Here is a 13,710-nt window from a genome sequence, read left to right as displayed (position 1 = left end):
AATGATATAATGATAATAAATGATGGTGATTAGAAGGTGAATAATGATAGTAATAACAGTATTGCTGGAAATAATATTTATTGATTGTGATGCATAATTTATTATAATGAATATTTTAAATATTTGATTATAAATGATTATCAATTTATTATGAATTGTAATTATCATTAATGATAATGATTATTTTTAATGATAAAATGATTATTTCTTATGTAATTATCATTTTTAGAAATCATTTTTGCTGTTATAATTTTTATCATCATTAATATTTTTCATTATCATTATTATCATTATTGATATTATCTAATATCATTATTATTAGAATTATCATTATTATTATCTTCATATTATTTTTATCTTCCTCATTATCATTATTATTTCATGTTATTCTCATAATTATCTTTACTAATATTTCTATCATTATGATTTATATTTTTGTATCATTTTATTACCATTGCTATCTCATTATAGCTCATCATGACTACTGTTATTTATTGCAATGGTCTTCGTAAATATAATAATAAAAACAATAAAAATTAAATATATTATCATATAGTAATTTTATTTTTTTATTTTTTTTTTTTTTTGGATAAATGATTATCAACCAAACGTTCTTTTTCATTAAAATTTTCTTCTTATCATCATACCCATTTTTTTTCCTTCTCTTTATTCTATGCCTGTTCCTAATTGTTATTTTTCAGTAACTTTCTTATTATTTGCAATTTTATTAATATTCAAAATATTCATACATATTCCTTGCCCTTATCCTTATCACCTTAATCATTCCTAAAATCGAGTCTCATTTCACTCGGCATTCCACACCTTCGCATTGTCATCCTCACTTCCCTTAGACTCACAGCTGTTATTAATATACATAACAGTACGTCTACACATGAGGCACTAACTCAGGTCGGACTCTTCCCTTTAACCTTGCTTCCAATTGACGGCCATCATGCTGTTGCAGGAGACGCGTCCTCGAGAAGGGCGGCAGAAGTGAAACGCCAAAGACTATGATTGGTAAAGGCGATTGGGAAAGCGAGTCGTGAACTTCTTAAAGGCACCAGAAGAATTTTTGCTATGTGTTCTTTCTCTTCTTTGTTCTATCACTATTGGAATAAGCATAACATTATTAACATGTTATAATTTAATAAGGCATCAAAATATTTTTAACAAATCTAGTTATCATTAATTTTATTTGATATTGATATTTCTTTATTCTATGAATTTTTCAATAAAATATTTTATTCATAGTTTATTCTATAAGATAGAAATAAATAGATTTTTCTATATTTCTTTATACTATAAATGTTATAATAATTAGTTATGATAATTATGATAATAATAAGTATGATCATCGTAATATATTTACTGACATTGTCATTATTATTGTTTCACTGATGATCTACAATGTTAAGACTAAGATTACCTGATCATCAATCATAATATCAACAATGGTCCTATTCATATTATCATTGATAATTCATTACTATAACTATCATTGTAATCATACTCCATTTTTCTTACTAAATTCTCAATTGTTATCATCAACCTGTCGTTCTCCATTATTGTTATTTTGATGGTGATCCTGTTCTTGTTCTCCTACATGCTTTTGTTGGTGGTGTTGTTGCGAGGGTCTTTGTCAGTGATCGGGACAAAGACAATGCTGATAATGGAGACAAGTAATGGCAACAAAAGCAACAACAAATAATGATGATAATGAAAAGTTTCATACAATGTTGATGGTGGTAATGATAACAATATTAATGATAAAGTTAATCATCAAGATAATGTTGATGATACACACTTTCATGATGATAATAGAACCTAATGATAATGGTAATGACATATTTTATGATAACAATGATAATAATAATGGTGATGATGAATATTGATTAGTAATAAAATTTAGAAATGAAAAGGTTTAGTTAAGTCCTAACGGCGGGCCGTTTTTCTTTGACATACGTATGTCTCCCAGTTCCACCAATATTTGATGTTTTTTATTTTACGCTTATTACTACAAGGGAAAGACATGATTTTGTTTATGTTACACCATTTATCTGTGTATGTTTTTCCATTATGAAGACTATATATTTTAACTGCAATTTGAAACAGAAGTCGCGTAAATCATTATATCCAAATATGATTTTCTTGAATAAATTATGCAGACGCTCAACCCACGACCACAGTGTTTTCAATGGCCTAAAGAACATCTTTATTTACTTGCAGAAGGGGGGGGGGGGGGAATATCTTATATTTTATCTTTACTTATTTATATTGATCTTAAAGACTGCACGAATATTCAAATCTTAGGATAATAATTATTTATCTTTTACTTGCCACGAAATTTATCTTTAATATAATATTTATCTTTACTGCATCACGAATGTGGCAAGAAAAACCCCACAAATAATTAAGGAAGGAAATATTTTATGATACTGTGATAACACTCCTCCATGATAATTGATGGAACTAATGATAAATGATATAATGATAATAATTGATGGTGATTGGAAGGTGAATAATGATAGTAAATACCAGTTTAATGATGGAAATAATATTTATTGATTATGATGATAAATTCTTATTATAATGAATATTTTAAATATTGATTATAAATTTATTAATTGAATTGTAATTTATCATTAAATGAATAATGATTATTTTTAATGATAATGATAATTTTTTATATTATTAATCATTTTTAGAAATATTATTGCTGTTATTATTTTTTTATCATCATTAAATATTCTTCATTAATCCATTATTATCAGATATGAATATTATATAATTATCAATTATTATTAGAATCAATCATTATTAGTATCTTCATTATTATTTTTTCTCTTCTATCATTACATTATTATTCATGTTATTGTCATAATTATCCTTATACTAATATTTTATATCATTATGATTGATATTTTTTATCATTTTTTACCATTGCTAATCATTATAGCTATCATGATTACTGTTATTATAGCAATTGGTCTTCATAAATATAATAATAAAAACAATAAAAATTACAAATAATTATCATAGTAATAGAAAATCTATATATTACTGATAAATAATTATCAAACATTCATTTTCATTATAATATTCTTTCTCATATATCATACATTATTATATTTTTTTCTTCTTTTCCTTCTGTTTCATATACCTTTTCCATAATTCTACTATTTTCCTTAACATTCTAAGGTATTTGCAATTTTATTAATAATTCAAAATATCCATACTTATTCCTAGCGCCTTACCTTATCACCCTAATCATCTCTATTAATCTCATTCCTAAAACTAGACTCATTCCTCCCTCACAATTCACCTTCTCAAACTGTCATTTTACACTCCCAATCACCTTCTTCGCATTGGTCATCCTCACTTCCCTTCCTTCACGCTCTTACTCACAACCCAGACGTCTAATACAAACAACACAAGCATCTTCCTCCCTCGCCGCAGTCGGACTCCCTTACACTGTGCTATTTATTCCGATAAACTGCATCATGCTTGTTTGCAGAGACGCTCCTTGCGAGAAGGGCGGAGAAGTGAACGCCAAGGATAATGGATGGTAAGGCGTAAACAAATTTGGAGAATCAAAAAAGCAGCAGAAATAGTGACTTCTTAAAGGCACCAGAAGAATTTTGCTTTAGTTTTCTTTTGTCTTCTTTGTTCTTATATGGACATCTTATAACAATTATTGTTAACACCTAATTTTAATCCTAGGGAATCCATTTTTCATCTTTTATCATTAATTTTATTGATATTTAATTTCTTATTTCTTTATTCTATGAATTTTTTCAATAAAACAAATTTTTCAATAGATTATTTTATAATAAAGGAGAAATAATAGATTTTCTATATTTCTTTATATATAAATGTTATAATGATTAGTTATAATAATTATGATAACTAATCCGTATGATTCATCCTTAATTATTCATTGATATTATCATTATTATTTTCCTGATTATCTAAAAGAAATATGATCACCTCTCATACATCAATCATAATCAATCATCAATGGTGCTATTCATATTACACAATTATTATTTCATTACTATAACTAATCATTAATAGCTCCCATTTCTACTAAAAATTATCACATTATTCTCATCCTTCTTCTTTTCATTATTGTTATTTTGATGGTGATCCTGTTCTCTTGTTCTCCTACATGCTTTTGGTTGGTGGTGTTGTTGCGAGGTCTTTGTCAGTGATGACAAAGACAATGATGATAATGGAGGAAAGTAAATGGCAACAAAAGCAACAACACATTCATGGACGATAATGAAAAGTTTCATAATGTTTGATGGTGGTAATGATACACAATATTAATGAGTTAAAGTAATCATCATGATAATGTTGATGATAACACTTTCATGATGTAATAGAACCCTAATGATATGGTAATGACATATTTATGATAACAATGATAATAATAATGGTGAAGATAAATAATGATAGTAATAAATATTAGAAATATAAAAGGTTTAGTTAAGTCCCCGAATGGCGGGTCCGTTTTTCTTTGACATACGTAATGTCTCCCATGTTCCAACCACCCAATATTTGATGTTTTTTATTTTACGCTTATTTACTACAAGGAAAGACCATGTTTTGTTTATGTTACACCATTTATCAGGTGTAGTGTTTTAGCAGATCCATTATGAAGACTATATATTTTAACTGCATTGAAACAGAAGTGTAAATCATTTATATCAATATGATTTTCTGAATAAATTACAGACGTCAACAACACCACGTGTTTCAATGGCTTTAAAAAGGAAGAACATCTTTATTTACTGCACGAATGTGGCAAAAAACCCACATGTATATGAATTCTCCTTAGCATCTTTGTCACTCTATATTTCTGTATAATTCTTTATATTATATATATTATATATATATAATATCATATATTACTGATTAAATAATTATCAAACATTCATTTTCATTATAATATTCTTTCTCATTATCATACATATATGTTTTTTTCTTTTCTTTCTTGTTTCTATACCTTTTCATAATTCTTATTTTCATTAACATTCTAAGTATTTGCAATTTTATTAATATTCAAAATATCCATACTATTCCTAGCCCTTACCCTTATCACCCTAATCATCTCTATTAATCTCATTCCTAAAACTAGTCTCATTCTCCCTCACATTCACCTTCTCATTGTCATCCTCACTTCCCTTCTCACGCTCATTACTCACAAACAGACGTCTAACACAAGCATCTTCCTCCCTCAGGTGGGACTCCCTTACACCTTGCTTCCTGGAACGGACATCATGCTGTTGCTGAGACGCTCCTCGAGAAGGGCGGAGAAGTGAACGCCAAGACTTTGATTGGTAAGGCGATTGGAAAGCGAGTGACTTCTTAAAGGCACCAGAAGAATTTTGCTTTTGTTTCTTTTTTCTTATTTGTCTGTATGGAATTTTATGACAATTATTGTTATGATTTAATAAGGGAATCTTTTTCATCTTTTATGATTAATCTTATTGATATTTATTTCTTTATTCTATGATTTTTTCTATAAAATATTTTCATAGATTATTTTATAAAATAGAAATGAATAGATTTTTCTATATTTCTTTATACTATAAATGTTATAATGATTAGTTATAATAATTATGATAATAATAAGTATGATCATCTTAATTATCATTGATATTATCATTATTATTTTCATGATTATCTAAAAGAAATATGATCATCCTCATCATCAATGGTGCTATTCATATTATCATTATTATTTCAATAGGATTACTATTATTATTACTCCTATTTCTATTAAATTATCAATTGTTATCATCCTTCTTCTTCTCATTATTGTTATTTTGATGGTGATCCTGTTCTTGTTCTCCTACATGCTTTTGTTGGTGGTGTTGTTGCGAGGTCTTTGTCAGTGATGACAAAGACAATGATGATAATGGAGAAAGTAATGGCAACAAAAGCAACAACAATAATGATGATAATGAAAAGTTTCATAATGTTGATGGTGGTAATGATAACAATATTAATGATAAAGTAATCATCACTGATAATGTTGATGATAACACTTTCATGATGATAATAGAACTAATGATAATGGTAATGACATATTTATGATAACAATGATAATAATAATGGTGATGATGAATAATGATAGTAATAAATTTAGAAATATAAAAGTTTAGTTAAGTCCCCCCGAACGGCGGGTTCGTTTTCTTTGACATACGTAATGTCTCCCATGTTCCACCAATATTTGATGTTTTTTATTTTACGCTTATTTACTACAAGAAAGACATGTTTTGTTTATGTTACAACATTTATCAGGTGTATGTTTTTCCATTATGAAGACTATATATTTTAACTGCATTGAAACAGAAGTGTAAATCATTTTATATCAATATGATTTTCTGAATAAATTAGCAGACGCTCAACAACACCACGTGTTTCAATGGCTAAAGAACATCTTTATTTACTGCACGAATATCTTATATTTGTCTTTACTTATTTATATTTATCTTTACTGCACGAATATTTATCTTTAATATAATATTTATCTTTACTGCACGAATGTGGCAAGAAAACCCCACAAATATTAAGGAAGGAAATATTTTATGATACTGATGATAACACTCTCATGATAATGATGGAACTAATGATAATGATATAATGATAATAATGATGGTGATTGGAAGGTGAATAATGATAGTAATACCAGTAATGATGGAAATAATATTTATTGATTATGATGATAATTCTTATTATAATGAATATTTTAAATATTGATTATAAATTTATTATGAATTGTAATTATCATTAATGATAATGATTATTTTTAATGATAATGATTATTTTTATGTTATTATCATTTTTAGAAATCATTATTGCTGTTATTATTTTTATCATCATTAATATTTTCATTATCATTATTATCATTATGAATATTATATAATTATCATTATTATTAGAATCATCATTATTAGTATCTTCATTATTATTTTTATCTTCATCATTATCATTATTATTCATGTTATTGTCATAATTATCTTTACTAATATTTATATCATTATGATTGATATTTTTTTATCATTTTATTACCATTGCTATCATTATAGCTATCATGATTACTGTTATTATTGCAATGGTCTTCATAAATATAATAATAAAAACAATAAAAATTACAATAATTATCATAGTAATAGAAAATATATATATTACTGATAAATAATTATCAAACATTCATTTTCATTATAATATTCTTTCTCATTATCATACATTATATATTTTTTTTCTTTTCCTTCTTGTTTCTATACCTTTTCATAATTCTTATTTTCATTAACATTCTAAGTATTTGCAATTTTATTAATATTCAAAATATCCATACTATTCCTAGCCCTTACCCTTATCACCCTAATCATCTCTATTAATCTCATTCCTAAAACTAGTCTCATTCTCCCTCACATTCACCTTCTCACTGTCATTTTCACTCACATTCACCTTCGCATTGTCATCCTCACTTCCCTTCTCACATTCATTACTCACAAACAGACGTCTAACACAAGCATCTTCCTCCCTCAGGTCGGACTCCCTTACACTTTGCTTCCCAGAACGGCTATCATGCTGTTGCAGAGACGCTCCTCGAGAAGGGCGGAGAAGTGAACGCCAAGGCTAAGGATGGTAAGGCGATTGGAAAGCGAGTGACTTCTTAAAGGCACCAGAAGAATTTTGCTTTTGTTTCTTTTATTAATTTTTTTCTCTGTGGAAATTTATAACAATTATTATTCAGATCTAATAAGGATACATCTATCATCAGCTTTTCTCATTTCTTCATCATTCATTATTCTTTTCTATTTATCCATTCCTTTTGTTTTAGTTGTTTATTTGAGTTATTTGTAAATTTTACATATTGGTTATCATTTATCATATGTATTGCAATGTTATGATTATTATTATCATAAAAATATTCATTATCATTATACAGTCATATCTTATCATTTATTACAACTAAATTTTTATTATTATTATTTCAAGAATTTTCTTTTTGTAGTTGTCAATTTTCATCATTCACCTTTTTTCTTCCTCTTTTACTCTTTTCATTATTGATATCATTTTGATTTTTACTTCAATTTTTCTTATATATGATTTTATACATATCATTGCTATGATTATTATTATTATTGTTATAGATAGAATTATCACTATTTTAATTATTCATATTACTGCTGTTTCTATTGAAATTATTATCATAGGTTATCCTTCCTCTTGTCATTATTGATAATTTTGCTGATGATCCTGTTGTTCTTGTTCTTGTACATGCTTTTGTTGTAGTTGTGAGGTCTTTATCACTCATAGTACCAGTGTCGGTAAATCATGATGGTAATGACAATGAGGATAACACGATGGCTTCCTTGTTCTTCCTTCTTGCAAACACCCAAGTCTGTTCACAGTTTGCTTGCAACAAACATGGTTATGCAGGTGCTGTTAAGAGGAATGCACTACTTAGCATTCGTTTTACAAAATACCTCTTCTCGCAACTTAAGTTAGGTTTGCTAAGTACAAAGGTAACATATCCAAATGAAATATCAATAATATAAGTTCATACGAAAAAAGATATTACCTATTTAGTTTGATTATTATAATGATAATGATAATACTAATAAAAATAACCATAATAATGATGATAATGATAAGAATAAGAATAACATTGATTATGATTATATAAAAACATTAAAGATAACGATAACAATCATTGTTATTATTATCAATATTAATATCAAACTAGTTAGAATGACCATTATTAATTTTTTAATAATTCTTATGACTGATATCATAATTTCTTTCATTATAAATATTATGTTAATGATAATAGTAACTCCAACAACAATGATAGAACTATAATGAGATCCTTATTTTCATTATGGTTATTATTTTCCTTCATATCATTGCCATCAGAATATGCATTAAAATTATAAAGACCATAATCATTCTTAGAATCATGATGATTCTCATTCATGAATACTTTCCCATTTTCATTTCCACTCTCATTTTCTTCATCATTTTCCATCCCTTTCATTTCATTCTCTAGTCATTTCGTGCTTATTCATAAGCTTTTCTTTTAGTTTGTATTTATCAAAAATATTTTCATATTATAAAAATATTTTAGCATCATCATCATTAATATGATAATAATTACGATTATAACAATTGTTGCCATTCAAATTAGCATTGACATTTTCATTCCCAACCTCAGTTCCCTTCTCATTTTGATTCTCATTAACATCATCACGACAGTTTTCATTTTCATTTTTATCCTCGCAAGTCTCAGAATCATTCCAGTCATAACTCTCCTTCTGCAACTCTTTGTCACTCTATACTTTCTGTATAATTCTCCTTCTACTCTTTGTCACTCTATACTTTCTGTATAATTCTCTTTCTCCTACTCTTTGTCACTATATTCTCTGTATAATTTTCCTTCTCCTCCTCTTTGTCACTCTATACTTTCTGTATAATACTCCTTCTCCTATTCTTTGTCACTCCATACTTTCTGTATAATTCTCCATCTCCTACTCTTTGTCACTCTATACCAGGGATTCCCAAACTGGGGTACATGTACCCCCAGGGGTACATTTGCACGTTTCAGGGGGTACATTTGGTCTGAAGGAAACAATTACTTGCACAATACATGGTGTTGTAATCTGCACTCAGATTGCACTTTTCTCATTTTCTTTGTATTGATTAGCACCACTTTTATTGAAATTTCTTGGGTGTAAGACAGTTAGGGGTACATGGGAACCTATAAAAAGCCTAAGGGGTACTGAGGAACAAAAAGTTTGGGAACCCCTGCTCTATACGTTCTGTATAATTCTCCTTCTACTCTTTGTCACTCTATACTTTCTGTATAATTCTCCTTCTACTCTTTGTCACAATACTTTCTGTATAATTATCCTTCTCCTACTCTTTGTTACTCTATATTTTCTGTATAATTATCCTTCTCCTACTCTTTGTCACTCTATATTTTCTGTACAATTTTCCTTCTACTATTCTTTGTCACTTTACATTCTCTATATAATTCTTATACTCTTTGTCACTTCATTATCTGTCCAATTCTCCTTCTCCCACACTTCATCATATTTATTGATCTTCTCATTATCCCTTTCAGTTTTCTCTTTCCTTTTCATCTTCATGCTCATCATTCATTATCATTATGTTCCCAGTAATGAGTTGTCCTAACTCATTACTTATACCATTGTTTATTATATTAACACAATTGTTATTTTTACTTTCATTTATAGAATATCATTGGTTAATTCAAATTATTTTTAGAGATGTTATATTGTTTTATAACAAACTTTATTATACTGTAACAATTATCATTCTCTTTTGTTTTTGTTTTTTAATTTACCTCTATCAGTATATTGTTATATATATGAATATGACTCCAATCTCCTTATATATATATATATATATATATATATATATTAATATATTATATATATATATATTTATGTATGTATATATATATATATATGTATATATATATATATATATATATATATACGTATGTATATATATATATATATATGTATATATATACATATACATATATATGTATATGTATATATATACACATGTATATATGTATATATATATATATATAATATATTATATATATATATATATATATATAGATGTACATATATATATATAGATGTATATATATATATATATATATATATATATATATATATATATATATATATATATATATATTGTCGTCATCAATATTGTCATATTTCATCATCATATATCTTGATTTATATAATATATGCTTAAATATATATCATTACATTCACATCTCACTTATTTCTGAACAAATTTGAATAAAAATGAAAATAAGAAAATGAAACAAGTGTTTCATTGTAGAGCAACATTTAAACATTGACAAGTTCTACAGTCAAGTTTACCTTCAGGACAGACAGCAATGCACAAGGCAGCTTGGAATGGACACACGGCAGTGCTGGAAGTCCTTCGGGAGGGCGGGGCCGACGTGGACGCTGCAGATGGTGAAGGCGACACGCCCCTCCACAAAGCAGCTTCAGAAGGGCATCTCCTCGCTATATTCATGTTGACGAAATTTGGGGCTTCCACGTACAAGAAGAATAAGAGAGGAAGGACTCCGCAGGACTTGATGCCGAGATCTTCCTCCACAGAGATCCGTGGCATGGAACTTTTCCAAAGCGTGTCCATGGTAATAGATTGTATTGGTCAGACTCTGGTCCTTCCTCTGTCACCATTGGTTTTCAAAGTTGTGCATCATGGGCAGTGCCATGGTTGCTGAGTGGCACTGTAACTAAATCACAAAAGGATTCCAAATTTTAATTCTTGTTTATATAAGGAGACATAACATGCTAATGCATTTTTCTATTTAATATTGATTACTTTCAGACACACGTGATGCAAGGGTGGGTTGCAACCGAGAAGGAAAGGATCAGATTGCAAAGAGAGATCCAAGTGCTGAAGGTGAGTTTTTTGTAGAGAAAATGAATAAAAAAATAGAAATAATTTTGATTTGATAATAATAAAAAGATAGAGAATAATCAGTGAAATGACAGGAAATATAGCAATCAAAGAAAACTTTTAAAAAATCCATAATAAATAATATGAAACTAAATAAATAATACATAAATAAATAAATAGTATGAAATAAATAGTAAATAGTAAATAATATGAAACCGTAGTAAATAGTATGAAACCCAAAGCAAAATGTAAGGGTTTTGGTGTCGGCGAATCTTTATAAGTATTTGATCTGCTTGATTCTTTTACGACTCCAATCTCCTTATCTCGTGGTTATTAGCTTTCCCTCCATCCATCAACAATGTCAGGAAGGAAATGACTTGTTATCATGTTAGAGGCAATAATGATATGCTTCCCACTTCCTTCTCTAGAAACAATATGAGTAGAAAGAGCGAGAGATTAGTTAAATGATGAACAAGTAAATAGATAGAGAGAGAGAGATAGAGAAAGGGAAAGTTAGTTTCATTTGTCTTTTTGAACACTTATCATACGTATTCCTTACTTATACATGAGCAGGAAGAGCAAGAAATTAGTTAGATAATGAACAAGTAGACAGAGAGAGAGAGAGAGAGGTAATGTTAGAGAGAGAGTTCATTTCCTTTGTCTTTTCGAGCACTTATGATACTTTTTCCTTACTCATCCAGAAGTAGCATGAGCAGAGAGAGCGAGAGATCAGTGTGAAAAATAGCGAGACAGTGAATCTACAGAAGGAGACCAGAGACCTGAAGGAAGACCTGAGGAAGAAGGAAGAGGAGATTGTATTACTCAAGGTATGCACAGGAGAGAGCGAAGAAGAGGGACGAAGTGACAGAGAGAAAGGAGGAGAGGATAGGGACAGATATAGAACAATGGTTAAGAAAGAGGAGAGTTTGTGTGAGATAGCGTTGTGTTATTAGTAGCTTTTTGTCTGGAGAACCTGGAGCTTCCTGAATAAGTCCTTGTATGTATGAACCTCAACTATTCCAAACGAAGAGAGAAAAGGTTGCAGTAGTTGTGTAAATGAAAATACAACATGAGCAATTTTCTTTGCTTCCAAAAGGCATTAGCTCCTTTTTAAAAGTGATTTTATTTGTCGAAATTATATTACTGGTTGGTCGTGCGATTCCACTTGCTTTTCCTGTGATGCCTTGCTCTTCTCCTCAAGCCTTTAGGACAGAGACATCCCTACAGTGTTGTCTTCTCTTACAGGAGGAGCAAGGACATGAGACGAGTAGGATGGAGACTGAGGTGACTAATCTGCAGACGGAAAACAGCGAACTGAAGGATATCCTATGTCTCAAGGAAAGGGAGATCAGAGAGCTAAAGGTAAGAGCAAGAGCTTCCGAAATACATTAGCCCCTTTTTAAAAACCATTTTATTTGTCGAAGCGAGATGACTGCTTGAACGTGCAATTCCATTTGCTTTGCCTGTGATGCTAGGTTCTTCTCCCTAATCCCTTTAGGACAGAGACATCCCTACAGTGTTGTCTTCTACAGGATATGCAGGAGGAGCAAGGACGGGAGAGGAGTAGGACGGAGACTGAGGTGACTAATCTGCAGACGGAAAACAGCGAACTGAAGGATATCCTATGTCTCAGAGAAAGGGAGATCAGAGAGCTAAAGGTAAGAGTAAGAAGAAAGAAAAGAGAGGAGAGAGAAAGAGACTAAAATAAGGAGAGAAACAATGAAGAAGTATTGTATTCACACGTGTATTTCTGCATGGTTCAGTATACACTCCCGTCCCGTTAAGAAGGCATGACAGTCCTTTACTTTACAGGAGCAACACACAGCGGACGTTGGGAATGCGGCGAACAGGTCGGAGGGCGAGGATGCGAAAGTGAGGAAGATATTAATTCTTATGACTTGTGATGCATTGCACTGAGGGTGATAATAATTCCGAGAATTAACTCCAATGATGATATTAGTGCTCGTAATATAAATGCAGTTGCACTGAGGATGATGTTAATGCTTTAGACATAACTTCAATTGCAGCAAAGATGATATTTATGTTTTTGTAACTGCAGTTACACTGAAGATGATATTAAGGCTCTAATTTTAACTTCAATTGTACTGAAGAGGATGATGTTTTAAATGTAACTTCTATTGCACTGAAAGTTATATTGATGCTTCAAAAGTCAACTTAGATTTAAAGTGTAACAGGGGGGATGGGAAGGTT

The 13,710-nt window shown here is 29.3% G+C and overlaps 2 protein-coding genes across 2 annotated transcripts in view; both read left to right on the top strand.

Annotated features, from left to right (window-relative positions):
• Positions 1-11,421, top strand: part of LOC147468472 (uncharacterized) — a 21,228-nt gene extending 9,807 nt beyond the window's left edge. The window contains exons 2-4 of the mRNA XM_086553510.1: positions 965-1,017; positions 7,561-7,659; positions 10,953-11,421. Coding sequence (XP_086409636.1) covers positions 965-1,017; positions 7,561-7,659; positions 10,953-11,320 — 520 coding nt within the window. The 3' untranslated portion in view covers positions 11,321-11,421. The remainder of the gene's footprint in view (positions 1-964; positions 1,018-7,560; positions 7,660-10,952) is intronic.
• A 777-nt stretch (positions 11,422-12,198) lies between these two features.
• Positions 12,199-13,710, top strand: part of LOC147468471 (uncharacterized) — an 8,274-nt gene continuing 6,762 nt past the window's right edge. Inside the window, exons 1-4 of the mRNA XM_086553202.1 lie at positions 12,199-12,326; positions 12,745-12,861; positions 13,032-13,157; positions 13,312-13,371. Of these exons, the coding sequence (XP_086409328.1) occupies positions 12,772-12,861; positions 13,032-13,157; positions 13,312-13,371 (276 nt within the window). The 5' untranslated portion in view covers positions 12,199-12,326; positions 12,745-12,771. The remainder of the gene's footprint in view (positions 12,327-12,744; positions 12,862-13,031; positions 13,158-13,311; positions 13,372-13,710) is intronic.

The sequence above is a fragment of the Penaeus japonicus genome, unplaced genomic scaffold (assembly GCF_977035675.1).
Source record: "Penaeus japonicus unplaced genomic scaffold, GWHDUDI00000001_assembly GWHDUDI00000028, whole genome shotgun sequence".
NCBI classification, from domain to species: Eukaryota; Metazoa; Arthropoda; class Malacostraca; order Decapoda; family Penaeidae; genus Penaeus; species Penaeus japonicus.
Note: the sequence above shows the minus strand (reverse complement) of the source record. Positions and strands in the feature narration are given on the sequence as shown.